At 40.8% G+C, this 18,713-nt stretch overlaps 1 protein-coding gene across 17 annotated transcripts in view; it reads left to right on the top strand.

The window, feature by feature from the left end:
• Nucleotides 1-18,713, top strand: part of PTPRJ (protein tyrosine phosphatase receptor type J) — a 74,084-nt gene that overhangs the window by 29,110 nt on the left and 26,261 nt on the right. For all 17 annotated transcript variants that reach the window (XM_050335818.1, XM_050335807.1, XM_050335814.1 and 14 more), the window contains exon 2: nucleotides 18,123-18,141. In XM_050335818.1, coding sequence (XP_050191775.1) covers nucleotides 18,123-18,141 — 19 coding nt within the window. The remainder of the gene's footprint in view (nucleotides 1-18,122; nucleotides 18,142-18,713) is intronic.

Below are 18,713 nucleotides of genomic sequence, written 5' to 3'. Positions count from 1 at the left end.
TACCTGTAAAAGGAAGGGATGACTTTGAAAAAAAAATGCACATTTATCTACTGAATCCAAGCTTGACTTGGATTCAACTCTGTGGGAATCAAAGTCCCTGGCTGGCCCCCCAGACACTGTTCTTGTCACTCTCCCGACTTCAGAGCTGCTTCTGGCCAACTTCAAAGAATTTACTTCAAAGGCTTTCAGCAGACACAGAACAGCCAGGCTAAGTTTTTAGTTTCCAGCTTCAGCAGAGTTAGCAAAGTCTCAGCTTCTCCAGGAGTCCTGTTCTCTTTTCCTGTTGTTCACTCAACACACAACAAAGTGCAAACTGCTTTTATGGGGGGCATGGAGGCTGCATTCACCCATCACTTAAACTGTGCAACAAGAGGGGAAAGTGCTAGTGAAAGGTAAATATATCCAGCTCTGGCAGAACAAAGGAACTTAAAAATTCAGCTGTGGAGAGGGGTTCTATATTAGTTCTCCATCTCCTCTGAACATAGAATTGTCTTTATAACTGAAGTGCAAGGTTTAATCCTGCCCTTAAGGGATTTATTTTTCTTTTTTTAGCAATCTTATTACAGCTCTTCTGATTCTTCTCAGTTCCACAAAGATCTGGTTCCTTTCCTCAGCTTCCTCTGAGATCTGACTTCTCAGCAACTTCCAGTAACTATAATAAAAATTTGCTTGACAGAAATAGTGTGCTTGCTTGGAAATTTGCTTGAAAATTGTTTTATTTGGCAGTGTGGGACCTTCTGGGTGTCAAGTATCCAGTTGCATGAGAGGACGCTGCAGCTCTTGCTGGTGCAACTGCTCTGGAAATCTAGAGCAAGCTGGAGGCTGGGAGAACCACATCCTTTTTGGATTGGGGTGAACTCCTCTGCAGCTGCCTGGGACCTTGGCCATGCAAGATGTGCTCTGTGCATCTTCCTGCCTTAATATCCTGAAACTCTTGTGTATGTCTTTTTGGGGGGGACCCCTTCCTCCTCCAAACCCCAGGGTATATGTTCTGTTAGCCACTATTCTTGACTAAAAGCTGTCATGGCTTCAGGAGGAGCCAAATAACAGTGGGACTGGGAGAGCTGCTGAAAAGTTTCTGACCATGAAAAATAAAATGGGGGTAGGGGGAAAGGACCTGGTACAGCATTTTCATGTGAGGTACTTGGTGTTCTTCAAAAGTAGACAGAGAAATATGTCAAGTGCAAGCCTTATCGTGTTCTCCGTATCCTTGGTGTTTTTAATATTAATAGTTTCCTTTAAGACAGTGGCCCTGAGGTGGGGTGTGGTTTATACTACACACTTGCCAGGCTATTTATATATTTAAAGCCTTGTTCTTGCTAGTGAAGGCAAGAACTGTGGGGGAAAAGTGCTAAAAGTTGTCATTTTTTTTTTCTTCCCCTATTATTTTAAAGCAGCTCTCTTCCATATGGAGGAACAAGAGATCCCACTTCCTGCAAAAAACAAAGGTTTGCTGCTTGTCAGAACGTTAATCCAGAATCAATAACAGAAAAGATACCTCAAATAGTGATTATTTTATTAAACTGTACAATTTTTTCTTATACATAAGTAATGAGTAGATATAAAAAAAATATTCCCCCTCCCCTCTTTCTGCAATAGCTGTTACTGGAGTGGAAATTGGGAAATAAGACTCTTGATACTGACAGGCACTGGGTGTCCTTCCAGTTACAGCCGTGAATGCCTGCAGCTCTCCACCCCAGCCTGGCATGTGCCACAGGCTGGGAGTTGTGTGCTGGAAGACATTATCAAACAGGAACTTTTGATTCATTTGTGCACACACATACAAAAAAAAAAAAAAGGGCAATTTTGGCTCCCATCATATCACTGAGATCTTTCATTGTCTTGATCTTGTTTTTAGAAGTCTTGACGCTGAGTGGTGATTGAAAAAGCTGTGCTGCAGGGTGGAGGCTTTCCTCTGCCTCTGCCCAGTCTCTTGTGCCAAGATGCTGCTGATGCACCTACTCAGGATTGGAAAGTGAGGCTGAGGGTCCTGCCAGCTTGGCCAGGTGTCAGAGCAGCAGGTGGGGAAAAGCAGTTCACAGAAGCCATTGTATGGGAGAAACGCTAAACTCAGTTCAACCTAACCAGCCACCCCCCTTTCATATGTAATTACTTGCTTTTCATTATCATCAGGGGGGATCTAAATTTGCAGATTGATCATAAAGATACCAGAGATGTGCATGCTTGGGTAAATGGGGCAGCGCTTTCGGCTGATTGCAAGTTGCGTCCAAAGCCATAGAGCTGGAAACATCCAGTCTCTTGAGTAATCGCTGACAGTATCCCTGCTGGGACATAACTGGGTATAATGCCTCTTGAGAGCTGTGTGGGTACTGAAAGAGTGGTTTAGTGTATGAATGGCCACTTTCTAGGTAAGAAAGTGCACCTGCAACACAGTATTTTTTTTTTATCTCCAGTAAAGATAACATAATAAAAGGAACTGTTTGGGCCTAATTCAGAGATCTGGAATGCTGCAGTTACAGCACATATTGGAACACAGATTCCCAAATATCCCAGGCTAGAGAATCTCACCTTGTTGTGAATACATGGTGTGAGTCAGAGCACTGCATCATGATTTCACTGTTGTCACGTCATAGCATTGTCCTGCTTATAATTATAAATTAGATGACTTTTGGGTCTTAAGTTCTCACTATTTTTGCCTATCAACAAAGCTGGAATTAAGAATCCCAAGCTGGGTTTCAGACCTCTCTTTCTCCAGGCTCTTAATTATAGTGAGTGTCTTTCAGATGTCTCTGTACAGGCTTGTTGAGTAGCATTTAGTCCCACCCTGAGCAGCAGAAAGTAACAAATATCATTCTTACTATTGTGCTTTTAACTGCATTTGGATGAGAGGTGTGTACTGAGTGGTCTCTGACAGAGGAATTTAATGCTGTTCCCCAAATTACTGCTGTTTAGTGGGATTATGCAGAAAGCTAAACAGAGAGGAACTGGGTCCAGTTCTTGACCCTCGATTTAGGAAGGATGTTGAGGTGCTGAAGCGTGTCCAGAGAAGGGCAACGTGGCTGGTGAAGGGTGTGAAGCAAAAGTCCTGGGAGGAGCAGCTGAGAGAGCTGGTGGTATGTAATCCGAAAGGAGGAGGCTCAGGGGAGACGTTGTCAATCTAAAACTACCTGAAAGGAGGTTGTAGCCAGGTGGGAGTCAGTCTCTTCTCCCAGGCAAACAGTGATAGGACAAGAGGGCACAGTCTTCAGCTGCGCCAGGGTAGGTTTAGGGTTGGACATTAGGAAGATCTTCACAGAAGGGGTGATCGGGCATTGGAACGGACTGCCCAGGGAGCTGGTGGAGTCATTGTCCCTGGAGGGGGTTTAAGAAAAGGCTAGAAATGACACTTAGGGCCATGGTCTAATTGAAAAGGTGGTCATAGGTTGGACTCGATCATCTCAGAGGTCTGTTTCTAATAGTTGATTCTGTGATTCTGTCTGAAAAAGAACAATCTATCCCTGTCATTTGTACTTTGCTGCCTCCCCACCCTGGCATGCAAACAAATGTTTGCATGCGCTTCTTTTAATGTTTATTTATTGTTTTTACAGTATTGTCTGCTCTCAGAGCTGTTGGCCTCTAGGTGCTGATCAAATGTGAATGTGTCCTAGACTCACCTTGTGTTAAGTGCATGCAGTTCTGCAGTAACCAGACTTTTTTTTTAGTGCAACATAAGACCCAAAAATCTAACATCTTTATTTTTGCATTTGGTGTCATAGATATGGGAAAACGGCTTCCCCCCCAAATACTTTCAAAGGGGAAAATTGTAGCAATTCAGTTAAGTGGTGAGGGTGGAGGGTGGGAATGGGGAAGTCTTGCAGAAACACAGAAACCCCCAATTTGGCAAGTTAATTTGACTGTTTGGCGTGACCTCATGTTGGAGTGGTTTAGCTTGGGTTTCTTTCTTGCCTGTGCGGTTTGTGTTTAAAACCAAGAGCCACAGGGGAAGGAGTTGAGGGGGAGACAGTGGGAGAGGAGGGCAGCCCTTTTTTTTCCCAGTGGTACATCCTTGTTTGTCTTTTGCTGAAGCCCTTTTTCTTCATTAGGCCTTGAACTCAGGTCTCCCTTACAGCAGGAATGTGTTTTGAGCTTGGTGGTAATTAAGGGCAACTGGGCACCCAGTGGGGGACAGGTCTGAGCCAGGCTGAGGGCTCTTGGAGAGGGAGCAGTGGCCCCACTCTGCGCTTTGCCCTCGCCTCTGTGGGCCAGGCCAGTGAGGAGACTGCAACCTGAATCTGCTGCGTGCCAGCCGAGTGCTGTAACCATTTGGCTGTTGGGAACTACTTTCACCGTATTGTGGCTGAATATAGCGCTTTGTTGCCTTGGCTTTTATTCCCTGTGCTCAGCATCTGAACGTTTTTGTCATGATCGAAATAGTTCATTTCGATCTCCCGCGTTGGTTTCAATGCAAGTTGGAGGGGGTTGTCCTCGAGTGAACCCTTCTGTAAATTCAGCTCGAATTCATGAATAGTTTAGTCTTCCCTGAAACTATGTTTCTTAATGAATAAATGATTGAGCAAGGGGGAAAAAAAACCCCAAAAACAAAAACCCTTCCATCCACAAACAGCAATATTAACATTTGCTAGGCCTGTTTCTTTATTGTTACATAGTCTTTAGGCTTTTTGGAAGCAGTGTGGTTCCAGTTCAGCCGATTAGCAAACCTGACTCCCGCAATCAAGGGAAGACTTTTATTTTGTTTTGGGGTTTTTTGCCTTTTTTTTTTTTTTTTTTTGCCTATAACCTTAAAAAGAGAGCTTTGTGCCAAGAGCTCTGGTACTGCAGTACATACAGTAACGTAAGATATCTAAGAGGCAACATAAACTCTATCATAATAGAGGGAAACGTTATGCATTTTAAACTCATTGCAAGGTGTTCTATATCTTGGGTGTATGTTCATTGTTTGAAGCTCTGGTGCTTTATTGGAAAGGTTGGTTCTGCAGAAGATCAGCTCAGTTGGAAGGTGATGTTTCAGGTCTGTTTTGGGTAACTGTGCAGATACTGTTTCTGGGGTGAGTGAGCCACCATCCAGCTTTTCTGATGGTTGCTGTAAATACACTCTGTGTTCTTTTGGTGGCATTACAGTAAAATTTATACTAATGAAATTAACGAAAGAAACTTCATGGGTTGCATATGATAGGGGCTAAGAATTGATAGATACATGAAATGTTCATATGACATGGGAGAGGTACGAGAAAGAACAGTGTAAGAGCTTAAAATGTTACTGTGATAATATTTGGGGATGGGGAATCTTCATACAGTGTTGGTTGAAATAAGAGGGGATATTAGGAAAACTGGGAATATCTTTCAGGATGCAATTCTACTTAAATCAGGATAAAAAGTAGAAAGAATGAAATACTATCCCCTTCTTCAGTTGTTTCACTCTACTGTCTCCAGTATGGGTAGATCCAATGTAGGATACAAAGGATGTAATTCAGATGAGAGAGTTTTGGTTAAACAGCAGTACGAATGCTTTGAGTGAGTTAACAACACCATAAGTGCAATTTGTTTAAATATGAAGGTTGAATTCTGATAAGTCATATGTAACTTGAGTTTTTGAGACATTGGCTAGGAAATATTCAGTGGCAGATGTTGGATCAAAAAAATTACAATTACTTTCAGAGTGTTTTTCTATTTAATTACTGTCTTTTGTTGTAGTACTTATGCCTTGCAGTGCAGGATTATCCCTGTCAGTAAAAAGGTAATTCTTTTGGTTTCTTCTGTGCTTAGATTGTCTCTGCTGGTGTTGCATGGATGAATGAAAGAAGTAACCCAATGGTCTCACATTCCATAATGAAACATGAAGTACATTCAATGCAAAATATTTTTTCTTTTTTTTTCCTTTTTCCTTTTTTTTGGGGGGGTGGGGATAGGTGGGGAGGGGGTGCCTGCAAACCCTACCTACTTGCTTCTTGTAGAATGCTTTAATCTTGAAATGCTTTCTATAAACATATACCTGATTATAGAGCTATCCCTTGATAAGACATTCTAGTTGGTTGGGGAAGGGGGGGAGGTTAGGATGGTTTTGTTTGTGGTGTTAGTTTCTTGGGTGTGGGGTTTTTGTTTGTTTGGTTTGGGGTTTTGTTTGGGGTTTGTCTTTTTTTTTTTTTTTTTTTTAACCATGATCTTGAGATATGAGTGAAGCTGTGTCTTCCCACTTACGTGCAGCAATGTCCTATATGAGCAGAGCTCATCTTTTTGGCTGCCTGCATCTGTACCCTCTGGGTAACTGCAGGAGCACACACTCGCTGGTCTCTCCTCTGTTTTCAAACAAGAAGGAAAGCCGTTAATCATCCAAACACTTTTCTGTTTGTTTGGCCTACTTGTAAGGAATGTGCTTTGGTAAGAGTCTTTGGGAGACAGCACTGACTGGGCTCTAAACCTTAAAGTCTGCATTTAAAGTGGGTTCTGAACACAGACTTCACAGCATGTCGTTCTGTTAGAAGCAGCATAGACATAAAAACCCTGGTGCAGGGAAGAACGTGCCGTAACAGTGGACTTTAAAAGGTTCTGAGTCATGCAGATAGGACATATCATTAGAGAAAGAAAAGGAGAAAATGTCTTTATAGGGATGTTCAGTCCTTAGGGGTTGTCTAGACATCTGCCTTCATGCCTGTTGGCATCTGGAGGCTCATGTGCCCGAATGCATGGTATTCCCTTGTCAGAAAAAAAGTCTGCAGGTACATTTCCATTTTCATAGCTTGAGTCAGGTGATGGATCAGGCATCTTTCTAAACTAGGGCCTTGTCTGCACTAGTGTATTCAAGCTAATGTATTCCTCAGTCCTTTGAAAAGTCTTTCAGCTTTGCACCAGGCAGTCTGGGTGCAGTGAACAGTGGTCTTTAGTTCGACTTGGCTTGGTTTGCCTTCAGTCTCATTTATATGTGTCTTCTCAGCCGAGTCTTTCATCTTGATGAAACTCCTCCCGGTTAGTGTCTGCAAGATGCCTTCTCACTGAGGCTGAAACACAGGGTGGAGGTTCTGCCATGCAGACAAGGGATCAAACCATGTGAGGGTGTGGATCAAACTCTTCTGGCACCTATTGCCTATATAGGCAAGTTGTTCCAAAGTGCTTTTTCTTGTTTGTTTGTGTTCTGCAGTTGAACTGCTGCAATGTAGTTGCTATAAGGAGCAATAAAATAGTATCTCTTGGAGGTGATGAGAGGCTGCCATAACTTGTGAAGGATTCACTACTTTATTCTGCTATGTAATCATTCTTATAAATGTTTTGCATTCTATATTCAAACCTGTTCTTCAGGTAGTCACGTTTCTGTCAGCATTATATAACTTTGTGACATTTTGACTATCTCTGTTAAGAGACAGAAGAGGTGCAAAGGAATCCAACTTGTGAATCACTCTTGGTTTAACCCTTGTTGGAAGGTGGGGAAAGAGCCCAAGGCCACTAGGAGAGCAGTTCAGGGAAGGGGATGTGAAAGTCTGGAAAACCACATCAATTAAAAGGTACAAGATAATGAGGTTTTAGCAGCTGGAATGCAATTAACTTCCTCTTCACTCTTATCTTTCTCCCCTACCTGCACATTTCATGCAGGTGAACACCATGTGGCATGTAGCGAAGGTCAATTATTTATGATCCAAGGCTTTGATTTCTGACTCAGCACTCTGAGTTGGCATGTAGTTCTTATTGTGCTACCTATGAAGACCTAAGAAGGTACCACCCAGCAGTGCAGTGCAGAGCACTAAAGGTTTGCATTTTACATTGCTGCTTTACAGGCTTTATTGTTGGCAAGCAGCAGTTTATAGGTGGTTACAAATAGGTATGTTATCCCCCTAATCTGAGGGAAATCTGGCTATACATGAGCAAATACAGTAAATGACTTAGCCTTCTGTGACATGCATATAAAATATGATGCAAGGCCCGGAGGACTTAGTTTGGTCTTTGTCTTAAAGCTAGTTTAACGTGGCTTTAGTATTTGAGCAGGAAGATGATGCTCTGTGCTTGGTAAAAATGCATCATGGTGAACTGAAGGGTTTCTCCTGTAACATTCTCCAGAGCTTGTGCTCCAAACACGCAGACACATTTACATGGGTTTTCTAGTCAAAGCTTTGGGACTTGTCAGCCTTAAACATGCAGATGAGAAACTTTAGAAGCCTATTTTTAGCAGATAAATTAAAGTTCCTTTTGTGGACTAGGTATTTTTTAATGCAGTACTTGTGCACTATTATTCATAACCTTACCTGTTTGTGGGGGTTTTTTGTGGCAGAGAGAGGCATTGGTGTGGTGGATTGGGTATTTTTGTGTGTTTGTTTGGTATTTTTAGCAAATGAATAATAGAAGTTAGTGTGCTCTAGCTAGCTGGTTTGGGGTATGTCCTTGTTTCCTCACTGAATATGATAGAGCCATTATACTTTAGCTATTGCAAAGTATAAAAAATTTAACACTGAACATCAGACCAGAAAGAAATGTGTCTGATTTGGAAATGTTTTACTGCCATTTGTTATTATCGTGGTTGGAAATGCTTTGCTGCTGTTTGTTGTAGGCATTGTTTCCTCTTTAACGTGATATCCATATAAACCTGTATGTGTTTGAATCATAAAGCTCTTGTCCTTCAGGGTTTCTCAGGATTTTGCAGTGATGCAGGAAAACACTTTATATAGTTTAGCTTAATGTTAGAAACCTTTCAGAGAAATACTGATTTTTTTTTTTTTTTAGTTTCTGTGTTTGTGGTCTATTGAGGACAGAGGAGCAAAAGAGAATACATCTAAATGCTTCAAAGACTTTGAGCATATAATCTCTGTGAAATAAAATCAGATCTACTCTTGGGACTTTCAGTTTAAGTCAAGGAATAATTAATTGAAGGAATTAATTGATGAGTTGTTAAAGGTGCAGCAAAAATGAAGAGGAAGGATGAGGATTGATTGTAATACCTGGTACTTATCTTTCACCCTGCCGTTTTTTATATAAGCATTAAGAGAGGCTGTCTAAAATATATTGATGATACCTGGGGGACATCCCTCCATTTGAATTTCAAACTGTGCCAAATATGCTTTAAAAATAATTGCACTAAAGGAGTTAATAGTATATATAGGAAAAAGAGAAATACCAGTGATGCCCTCCCCTACCCCTGGTCTCTTCTGCAGGGTCGATGCCTGACTAGTATTAGTACTTTTTAATATCTCACTTTTTTTTCTTGGCCACAGTTGAGGCAATAGTTGCTACTACAGACTGCCAAAGTGAGAACCTGCCAGCGTGCTTGGAGGATGGTATTGCACTTGTTGCTGCTCCTTTCTGCTTTCCATTAGGGTGACGCTGTCAGATGCTGTGGAGGCCTGTGTGACACAGTCATTATTAACAGTGCACCAGTATTTCTAATAAAACTTCAAAGTGCATTTAAAGTATTTTGCCAATCTGTTAATCAGAAGGCTCCTGAATAAAATATATATGTATCTGTCTTCAGAAACAGAACTTGTATAAAAATTTTGGTTTTAACATCCTGCTTGCTTAAAATTTGCAAGAACCGTCATCAAGTGGCAGTGAATTTCTGATTGAAATAGCTGTGCTTCATCATTAAATTCACTAGTAGTGGATATTAATTTGGTGGCAATATAAGAAGTTTGGATGAAATTGGGTAAACTTAAGGAACATTTGTCCTTCATTTAATTGTGTCTTTTAAAATGTTATTTTTAGTAATCTTTTATGAAAACTTTGGGCTTTTCTGTCAAGATCGTGCAATAGAAAGAGGTATTTTTTTGTATTCTGACTGTAGTATAGGTAGCAGAAAATGCATAATTGTATGAAAACAGCGAAAGCTGTAGGAAGCCACCTCAGTGGTACTATTGCTCTAAGCAAAGAATGACCAAAATCTGGGGAAATCGACTCTTAGTTTTGAAAGCTTTCTATGTTGTTGTTTTTTCAAGGGATGTGCAAGGCTAAGCAAACACTGCAGATTGATACAATATGTAATTTATTTGAAATGAACATGTTTCAAGACTGATGATAATGTAAACATCTTCCTCTTAAATATGAGAGTTTTAAATGAGCTACTAGCTGTTTGATGTGTATCAGAGCTAAGCCAAATATACAGATCAGCAGGAACTCCTTCATGTGTCTTGGAAGGAGAAAGAAGCCGTGGATATTATGTTTTTAGAATAAAAAGTTTGCAGCTGGTCAGGCTGCAGTGTCGGTTTGATCTCTGGTTCTGACCCTGCATCATCCAGCCTTTTTCCTCCATACCCAGTCCTCCCAGATGGCCATGAAGTTGACCTTTGATAGACATGCCTATTGACTGGTAAATGAGAGAGAGCCCATGTTGTTGTCAGTGAATAACTTCTCATGCAGCCTCAGTGTATTCACAGAGGAGAGTCTGGCGATGGGGAGATGGCGGAGCCAATTCTCATTCCTGTTTCTATTCAGCTTCTGTTCAAAGAGGAGGAAAAGAGAGACTCTACCAGAGCCCTAGATGAACTTGCTGGAGCTGTACAATGAGACCTTTTGTTCTCTCCCAGGAGTACTACTACATGTTTTGAACGCTTGCAGTCCATTTGTCTTTTGCTGCAGTTTAAATTCATTAAAGGATTAAATGGGCTGACAGTTGCAGGCAAACCTCAAGGGTATCCCTTCAGCCTCATGTTGCTGTGTGAAAACAGCGTATGGGAAAACATGGTTTAATCAAATTATTTGTGTTTGTGATAATCTGATCCTTGTAGATCAGCCAGATCTGTGACTTAGTTGGGAGCTGGAAAAGGTTTAACGTCACATTTTTTGCTATAAGGCAATTTGCGTTTGTTTTGGAGAAGTCAATCAGATGCTACTTTGCTTTTAGGTCCCATCAAAAAATGTAGATTCACCACAAACCAGTGCAGGGGAAGATATGATATGTAGCAAATAAACACTGGGAAGAAATTCTGAGGTCCAGCCTGTAATTTATTGCACGAAATTACTTCCCTCGTGACAGGTTTGTGATGCTTGAAGGTGCACTGAGCCTGCCCGAGCCAGCTCAGTGTAGTGTCATTATCTCCTGCAATCTGCATCTGAGCTGGTGTTAACACTTTACACTCTATCATGGTCGTCCTTAGCCCTGTACTTTCCCGAATGTCCGCTTTTATGGGAATTTAGGCCAATTTTCCTGCTGTTAGTCTCTCAGGCTGAAGTTAGATGGTTTTACTGGGGCCTCTAGTGGTCTCAGACTGCATTACCCAACCAGAGGTGCTGTTTGGAGATGGGGAGGAAGGATTGCTTTCCTTCCTCCCTTTGGATAGATTTACCCAGCTACGGGCCAAAGGCAGTGCCCTACAGAGAATTTATTTGGATTCTAGTGCAGCATTTTACACGGAGTTAGAACTGAATGTGCTGCAGGAGCATAAATAAATGGTAATAAATGGTAACAGAGCGTGAAGGAGGAGATGAAGGTTAGCCTGGAAGGTCTCTGTTTCAGGCAGTGGTCACAGGCTGGTTTCTCCCAGCTGCACACCTCATTGCTTTTTAAATTAGGAAGTTTTGCCCTTGTTAAGAGCAAAAAGATAAACTTTACTAAGAAAAGTGTGGAATTAAGGCAGGAAAGAGCAAAGCTGTCATGTAGCAGTGCCAAGACTGCCACCAAAAAAAAAAAATAGGATTTTCTCTCTAATAAGACAGTTTTGAGCTCTATGTGAGCAAGCTTGTAGTCTTTCACAGGCCATGGTTCTCCTGCCATCAGACAGAGTGTCATAGATGAGAAATTTGGTCCTTATTGTCAGTGTAAATAATGTTTCTTGATGTTATCTTTGAGTTTTTGTGTAAGTTTTAAAATCCCTTTGCTAGTGGTTTTATTTGGAAAACTCTCAAACCAAATCCAGCTCAATGTTATTCTCCTTGTAAAGTATTTTTTAGCACTTCCCTGAGCAAAGACTGTGCAAAGTCCAAAGTGTCTGGCACAGAAAAGTGAAATGTACTTGTGATAAGAGAGAAACTTCAGAGTCCCAATTGCTCTCAGCTAAGCAGATCTGAAATAGGGCTCTGTCAGGAAATGCTGCTCACTGTCGTGACTGTGCTGCAAAGGCCGGGCGGCTGCTGGCGCTGCTGTGCGTTTTCCATGGTGTCTGGGTGGCCAGCCCTGCTGACTTGGCGACAGTTAGTGTTGTGTCATTGCCACCAGGGTATTTGTTTTCTTTTTCTTTTTTTTTTTCTCTCTTTTTTTTTCTTTTTTTTTCTTTGAATCCTCCTTCTTCCAGGGTGTGCCTGAGCAATGACTCAGAGTGAAAAAATAGTGCTCTTGAGCTGCATGCAGGAATGTGGCTTGTTCACATAAAATACAGATTGACACTTCCTTAGTTTTGGAAGAAAGCAACTGGCAGTGTTAACCAAAAGCTCCTCTTAGAAGAGGAGGTTTCTCGATTCAGGCATTGCTCTTGCACATCTAGCTGCAGTTCCACCCAAGTCAGCATGACATGTAACTTGAGCAGGATAACAATTTGGGGTTTAGTAAGTAGTTGTTTTAAATATTACTCATTGCCATTGTCAAATAAGCAGACTGTTCTCTTTATAAACTCCTTCAGTAGGATCGTCTCTGAAAAGACATTACATGTACGACTTACATGGGTACAGTGACAATGGGTTATGCAAATTATTTAAAGTTGTTGAAACATTTCAGCCTTTCTGTGGGATGAAGTTTTATTACTTCCTCAGTTGGAGTGATCTGACTCTGCTGTGAGGTTGTTTGCAGGACCAGCTACCTGTAATTAATGAGGACCTGGAGGTTTGGGTGAAACAGAGAACTGTTGTGTTTGGTGTCTGGGCCAGTTGTCAGCCCATTTCCTATGAAAATCTGTGCTGCTTGGTCTTAGGTGTTTCTGTTGCTTCTGTGTTTTATGTATGCACAGGTAAGTGAATCACTTCCTTGTACCAAACCACAGGAAAACTTACCCGAGAGATCTTTCCTTGAAGGTAGGACTCAGGAAGGAGAAACAAATCTAACAGGTACAATTCAGATGAGATCCGGTCTATATTTTTCTCTCTTTTTTTGGATATCTTGTGCAGAAAACTCCTTGCTCCTAAGCTAGCCATCTGAAAAGCAGATACAGGTAAAACTTGGACAAAAATCAGGAGAGGAAGAAAGAACTTGCTCCATATGTTCCATCACAAATTTCCATCTGGTGTCTCATCTCGGCTTTTCTACAAGGCCTTGTCTTCCACAGCATTTTTAGCTCACTGGAGGTGCTGTGCAAACCAGAATCTCCTCATCTGTTTTTATAAAACCCAATGGGGAAAATTATATTTGGTCTTTCTTTGGAGAAAAGCTTGCTTCAGGGAAGGCAGAGTTTAGAAATGTCAGGGGTAAAATATAAATACATGCAAAATGGAAATAGTCTTTACCCTTTCACATAAACTGCATAATAGCTCAAAATAGCCTGTATGGCTGTTGACTGCTTCAGGGCTTTGCATAGCTTCCTACTACTAAGAGGGTCCAGCCCCACCCAGTTAATAACAAACATCAGCTCATGTTTCTTTTTTCTGAGTTTTGGGTCTCCAGCTGGTCCTGTGCAGTCTCATTAGCAGAGCTGCTCATTTAGGGTTAAAAGAAGAGAAGACTGCAGACATCTTGCAAAAACTTAGTGTACTGCTTCTAAAATTAGAGGGTTTTTTACCCCGGGACAAATCCACTTCCACCAAACAAAATGGTGTTTTATGTATGGGCTGTGAGTACCTGCCTAAGATACCAGAGGGAAAACAAGTGGAGCTGACACTTGCTGCAGCATATTTTCCATTTTTCATTGGAAGGGAATGCATCATGTTATTGAGATCATCTGGAGTTAATTTGAATGAAAAAAAGGACTATTGTGGATTGCAGCTAAAATTAATTTAGCAGAGTAAATACACACTAGAAAGGGGAAAAAAAGAAAACCAACCCCAAGCCCTAGCATTGAATCTTCAAGGAAACTATATAATATAATTAAATGTTAGCTTCTGACTTGGCCTCCTGTTGATTATTTCCTCCTCCTGGTAGTTAGGATCTGATACAGGAGGGCTAAGTACTCACAAATGCCACTGAAATTGGTAAGTGAACTGTTTAGCAGACCTACAGCATACAGGCTCAATCCACCTTGTCTTTTTTTCCTTTTGTACATTAAGTAAAGGGGAAAGCACTTGCTTTTCTTGGCTTGGCATATCTTTGATTGTGTAAATCTAAGGCTGAGGGAACTGGCTTTGTTCAGCCTGGAGAAAAGGAGGCTCAGAGGTGACCTCATGGCACTCTACAACTCCCTGAAAGGAGGTGGTGGTGAGCTGGGGATCGGTCTCTTCTGGCTTATCAGAAGTGAGAGGATGAGAGGAAATGGCCTTAACTTGCATTGGGGAGGTTCATATTAGTAATTAGAAAAAAAAAACATTTCGCTGAAAGGGTGATCAGACACTGTATAATTTGCCCAGGGAGGTGGTGGAGTCACCATCTCTGGAAGTGTTCAAGAGGTGTCTGGATGTGACACTTGGTTTAAGGGTGATTATGGTGGTGCTGGGTTGATAGTTGGACCAGATGATCCTGAAGGTCGCTTTCAACCTCGATGATTGTGTGAATTTCTCTCCATTTTGTAATAGTATAATGATTTGTGCTTGAAGTTTTCTGCTTAAATGCACAGAAATGCTTTGCAATTGAAAATTTATGACATTTTATGAAGAAATGAGAAAACAGGGCAATATATTACCCAAGTGTATTTAGCTCATTTTCCAGTATCGTATCTCTGGCCTCCCAGAACCCAGAAATTGCCCAAGAAATAGCATGTTACTTGAACTAGGTTCATACAGGTTTAAGCACATATTTTTGCCCCAGTTCAGGTGATCTCATTTTTCTTGCCCAGTGCTGTAAGCCTACAAACTTCATGAATTTGGAAATAATATGGAAATTAATGAGATGAAGCAGTCAGGAGATGGATTACAAGAGACAGAAACATTTCATCTTCCAAAACCCATCCTATCTTGTTGCAGGACAATAGTCTCCTGCAGGAAGGTGTCACTCCCCGCTCATTTAGACTTTACACTCCCAGGGAAGCGGGAAGATGAAATAGCAGTCAATGCCTTAAAAATCCTAGAAAAATCAGCAAGTGTTGGAAAGCTGTTGGAAAGCATCTGTGGATGCAGTACTTGGGCAATCCCACTTCTGTAGCTGTGGAGCATTCCACAGTGGCATTGCAGCGTTTAATTTTCACTTACTTTGTGTGACCTTGAATAAAAGCTTTTTGTGGGAATGCTTTCTGAATAAGCCTTATGCAAAGTATGAAATATCAGAGGAGACAGAGGGGCCTGGAAGTGTCCGAGTTATTATGCCTTTGCTGGCTAATGTTTGTTGGCTGAGTGGTGGTGACTGAGCACCAGCAAAGCCAAGCCTGGAGTCATAAAAAAACCCGTCATGATGGTTGCTGTGCGGTGGCTTTTCCTGAAGCCCGTGGTTACGAATGTGGGACAACTAACGGGAGGTGGACATAGCAAGGGGAAAAAAAGGTGTGAGATCAGGGTTGCATGGGATAGTGATCTTCATTGTGCTGTTGCTTTTGTGAAAAGGTGAGGGGAAGCAATTTGGAGACTGCTATGATAGCTTGGTGGTATTTTTGTGGAACTCCTCCCCCCTTGAGAGGATGGGTGGATGGAGAAGATAAGATCTGAAGGTACACATCTGAAAGATCTTTAGCTTTGAGAGGGGTGTAAATAATTTCCTGGCTTTTTTCTTCTGAGTCACAGGGCGCACATCGGTAGCACGCAAGAAATAGTAAGCATTAACCTCAAGTGGTGTTCTCGGAAAGGATTTGTGGTTACGGGTTTTTTTTGGCTGGGATTTTTTTGGTTTACTCACTTTGACTGTTTAGCCAGCTTCTTAACCTGGTATTTACATGAACCAAGCCACGTTGTTTGTTTTGAAAACTGGAACACCCCACGCAGGTGGGCTACTGTGCACAAGGGTTTTCCCCAGTGCAGGAATCCTAACTTCATTAGAGGCTACAGTTTGTCAAATATCGGTGGGACATGGGCTTCTCAGTCGCTATTTTTGAAGAAGTTTTCCTGCAACACTCCCTATTTCTCCCTCAGTAAGATTACCTGTAAGACTAATAATAATTCCTCAGGCAACCCAGTGTATACCTGAGGAGGATGGATCTGAACTCTGCATGTATTACTCGCAGCCAGCTCCTGGTCAGCAATAAACTGCATACATAAGGAACCCAGGACAGACTCTGTGCAAGTGCAGGTGAATTCCTCAGCTCCTCTGGAACAAGCAGCCTTTGGTCAGGCACTAAGCATTGCTGTCTAACACATGAAAAGATTCATTTACCATCACAATGACAGTGATGACTTTGTGTATACACATCTCTCCTGTTTTTCAGTTGAAATGGTCAGTGTTTAGCATTTTGGTGTCTTTTCTTGGGGAGGGATGTTCCACCCCTACCCAGAGTTCCACAAAACTTAAGAAATTACCCAGCTGTATATATGAATAGTAGGTATTTGTGTCATTGCATAAGAAAAGTGGAGATGACAGGGCTCATGATATATTAGATGAAAACACAAGGAAATAATAAACAAATGTTTTGTATCACATTTGTATATGTAAAGCAGAAAACAGTTTTAGTTCACGGCTGATGTTGAAAAATACAGCATGGAATGACTGAGTCAGGCAGGCTGACACTTGGGAATGGGATCATTTGTTTTGTGTGGTTTTGGGTTTCAGAAGGAGGCCTGCCTATTATGTGATTTTTTTTTTAATTTTAATTTTTTTTAATTCGGTTTGCACATAGTCTTCTGGAAAGTCAAAGGAGTATTGTGAGAGTGTGTGATGAGCAAGTGGAATGATGGGAAGCTGTTCATTCATCACGTGACAGGAATTTTAGCATAACTTTCCTTTTGTTGTTTGAGCATCCTTAACAAAACCCACATGTGACAGTACAACCAAGTTTCTAGCAGCCTGGTCATGATTTACCGCTAGATCAGATGGCCATAAAACAGGAATCAACATGTTCATTGTTTGAGTTGGCAGGGAAGAAATGGGGTGGTAAGGAGGAGGGGTACAGGAGACTTGGTAGTGGCGCTACCTGTTTGACAGCCATGTGATATCTGTTGCTCCTGTTGCTTGGGAAGGATGCTGTGCCTCTGGACTCAGAATTTGGGTAGAAGGAGATGAGAAAGTTCATCTTCATGTAGTTTGCAGAAAGGAAAGTAACTAAAGGACAGGTGGTAAATGATGTCAGGCTCTTGCTTCTGTGTCTGTAGGGCTGCAGAAACCATTGTTGCTTAGTCCCGTGGTATTTCTTGTTGGTTTTGTTCTTTTTGCAATTTCCCTCTCTTAATAAATAAAACACCCTTTTGGCTTTGCTTTTAGGTTGCCCTGCATTTCATGGAATCTCACCTCTTGCTCCAGCATTCAGCAGCAGTTGATACAGTTGCTGCAATAACGTGTTTGTTGCGTGGCAGAAGTGGCTGCTGCAAAGCAGTCAACAAAAAACAATTAGCTTAAAAATATGGTATGAAGTTGAAAGACTAAAAACCATTCTCAGAGCAAATTCTGGTGTGATGGTCAGTATTACTAGCACAGTAGTTTTAGACTGCAGTTAAGTGGCAGCTGCTGATATGTTATGGATATATGCACATGTGTGAACTAGATTTCAGGGTATGTACTAAGTGTTTTTGAACGTTGACTACACTGAGTTTGCATTCTCTGAAGCAAAGCACTCTTTTGTGAGAAGTAATAAAGTTTATACAGCAAGACGATGAAAGGAAAAGTCATGTTAATAAAAAAGACCTAATTGGCATCTACCATTTTTTGTGAGATGGTGTCAAAGGTAACTACAGTCTTTTGACTAAGATGTTATAGGTTTAGTTTTTAAATTGATGTGTGCAAAATAACCAGCTTATGTTATTCAAACTTTTTTTGTGTGTGACAAAATGAACTAGTTTTTGAAAAAGTGGAAATGAAAATTTTACTGGCATGCTTAGATTTTTTTTTTTCCCCCTCTAATAGTTTGGTATATTTTTGGTGTTACTTTTATATTGATTTTTTTTTTATTTTAAGGTCCTTCTTTGGCAGATTGAACAGTCTGGACTTTTTTTTTTAATTGACCCTCCCCCGCCCCCATGTTAATTAAACCAGTCCTTTTTTTTTATTTGAACTTCTGGTATTTTTTAAGTTTTAATTTCTGTTATTTGTTTTTGTTTTCCAGGTCAGATGTACAATTGACTGTAAGTATAATTCTGTGGCTTGCTTTTTATTTTTTTATATAACTCTTATTATCTTAATTTCTTTTAAGAAAGATCAGACATTATCAGCAAATTATTAAAAGAAAAAAAAATCAAAACCAACAAACTTCCTGAAAAAATTTTTAAGAAATGGTAGTTAAAAGTTTAGACTCAATTATTTTAGTAACTCTAATTCCTGCAATGCATTTAAGGATATTTAAAGGTATGGAGTTATAAGTACTTTAATCTGTTTGCTTTTCAGTTTGTAAAGAGTTCTGGTAAAATCAAGTACAGGTATAGAAGAAAGATGGGAAAATATACTTAAAAGCAATAGAAAGCAAACAAACCCAATACAAAAAGCCACCCAAAGTGATGCTTTTAATAATTTTCTGAAGCAAGTCTAGAACTGCTGTACTGGTCAAGATGACAAGTTATCATTATCACGTGGCAGAAATTTGTGAAAGTACATGCAGATAAGTTCCACCTTAATATTGAACATCAGACTTATATGGACTAGCTTTAAATTTTAGGGTCTGAATCAACTGTCTTCACACTTTGGGCTGTACCACATCAGT

Source organism: Myiozetetes cayanensis, unplaced genomic scaffold (assembly GCF_022539395.1).
Source record: "Myiozetetes cayanensis isolate MyiCay16 unplaced genomic scaffold, myiCay2020 scf6-25, whole genome shotgun sequence".
NCBI lineage: Eukaryota > Metazoa > Chordata > Aves > Passeriformes > Tyrannidae > Myiozetetes > Myiozetetes cayanensis.
This window is presented reverse-complemented; position numbering and strand designations above follow the sequence as displayed.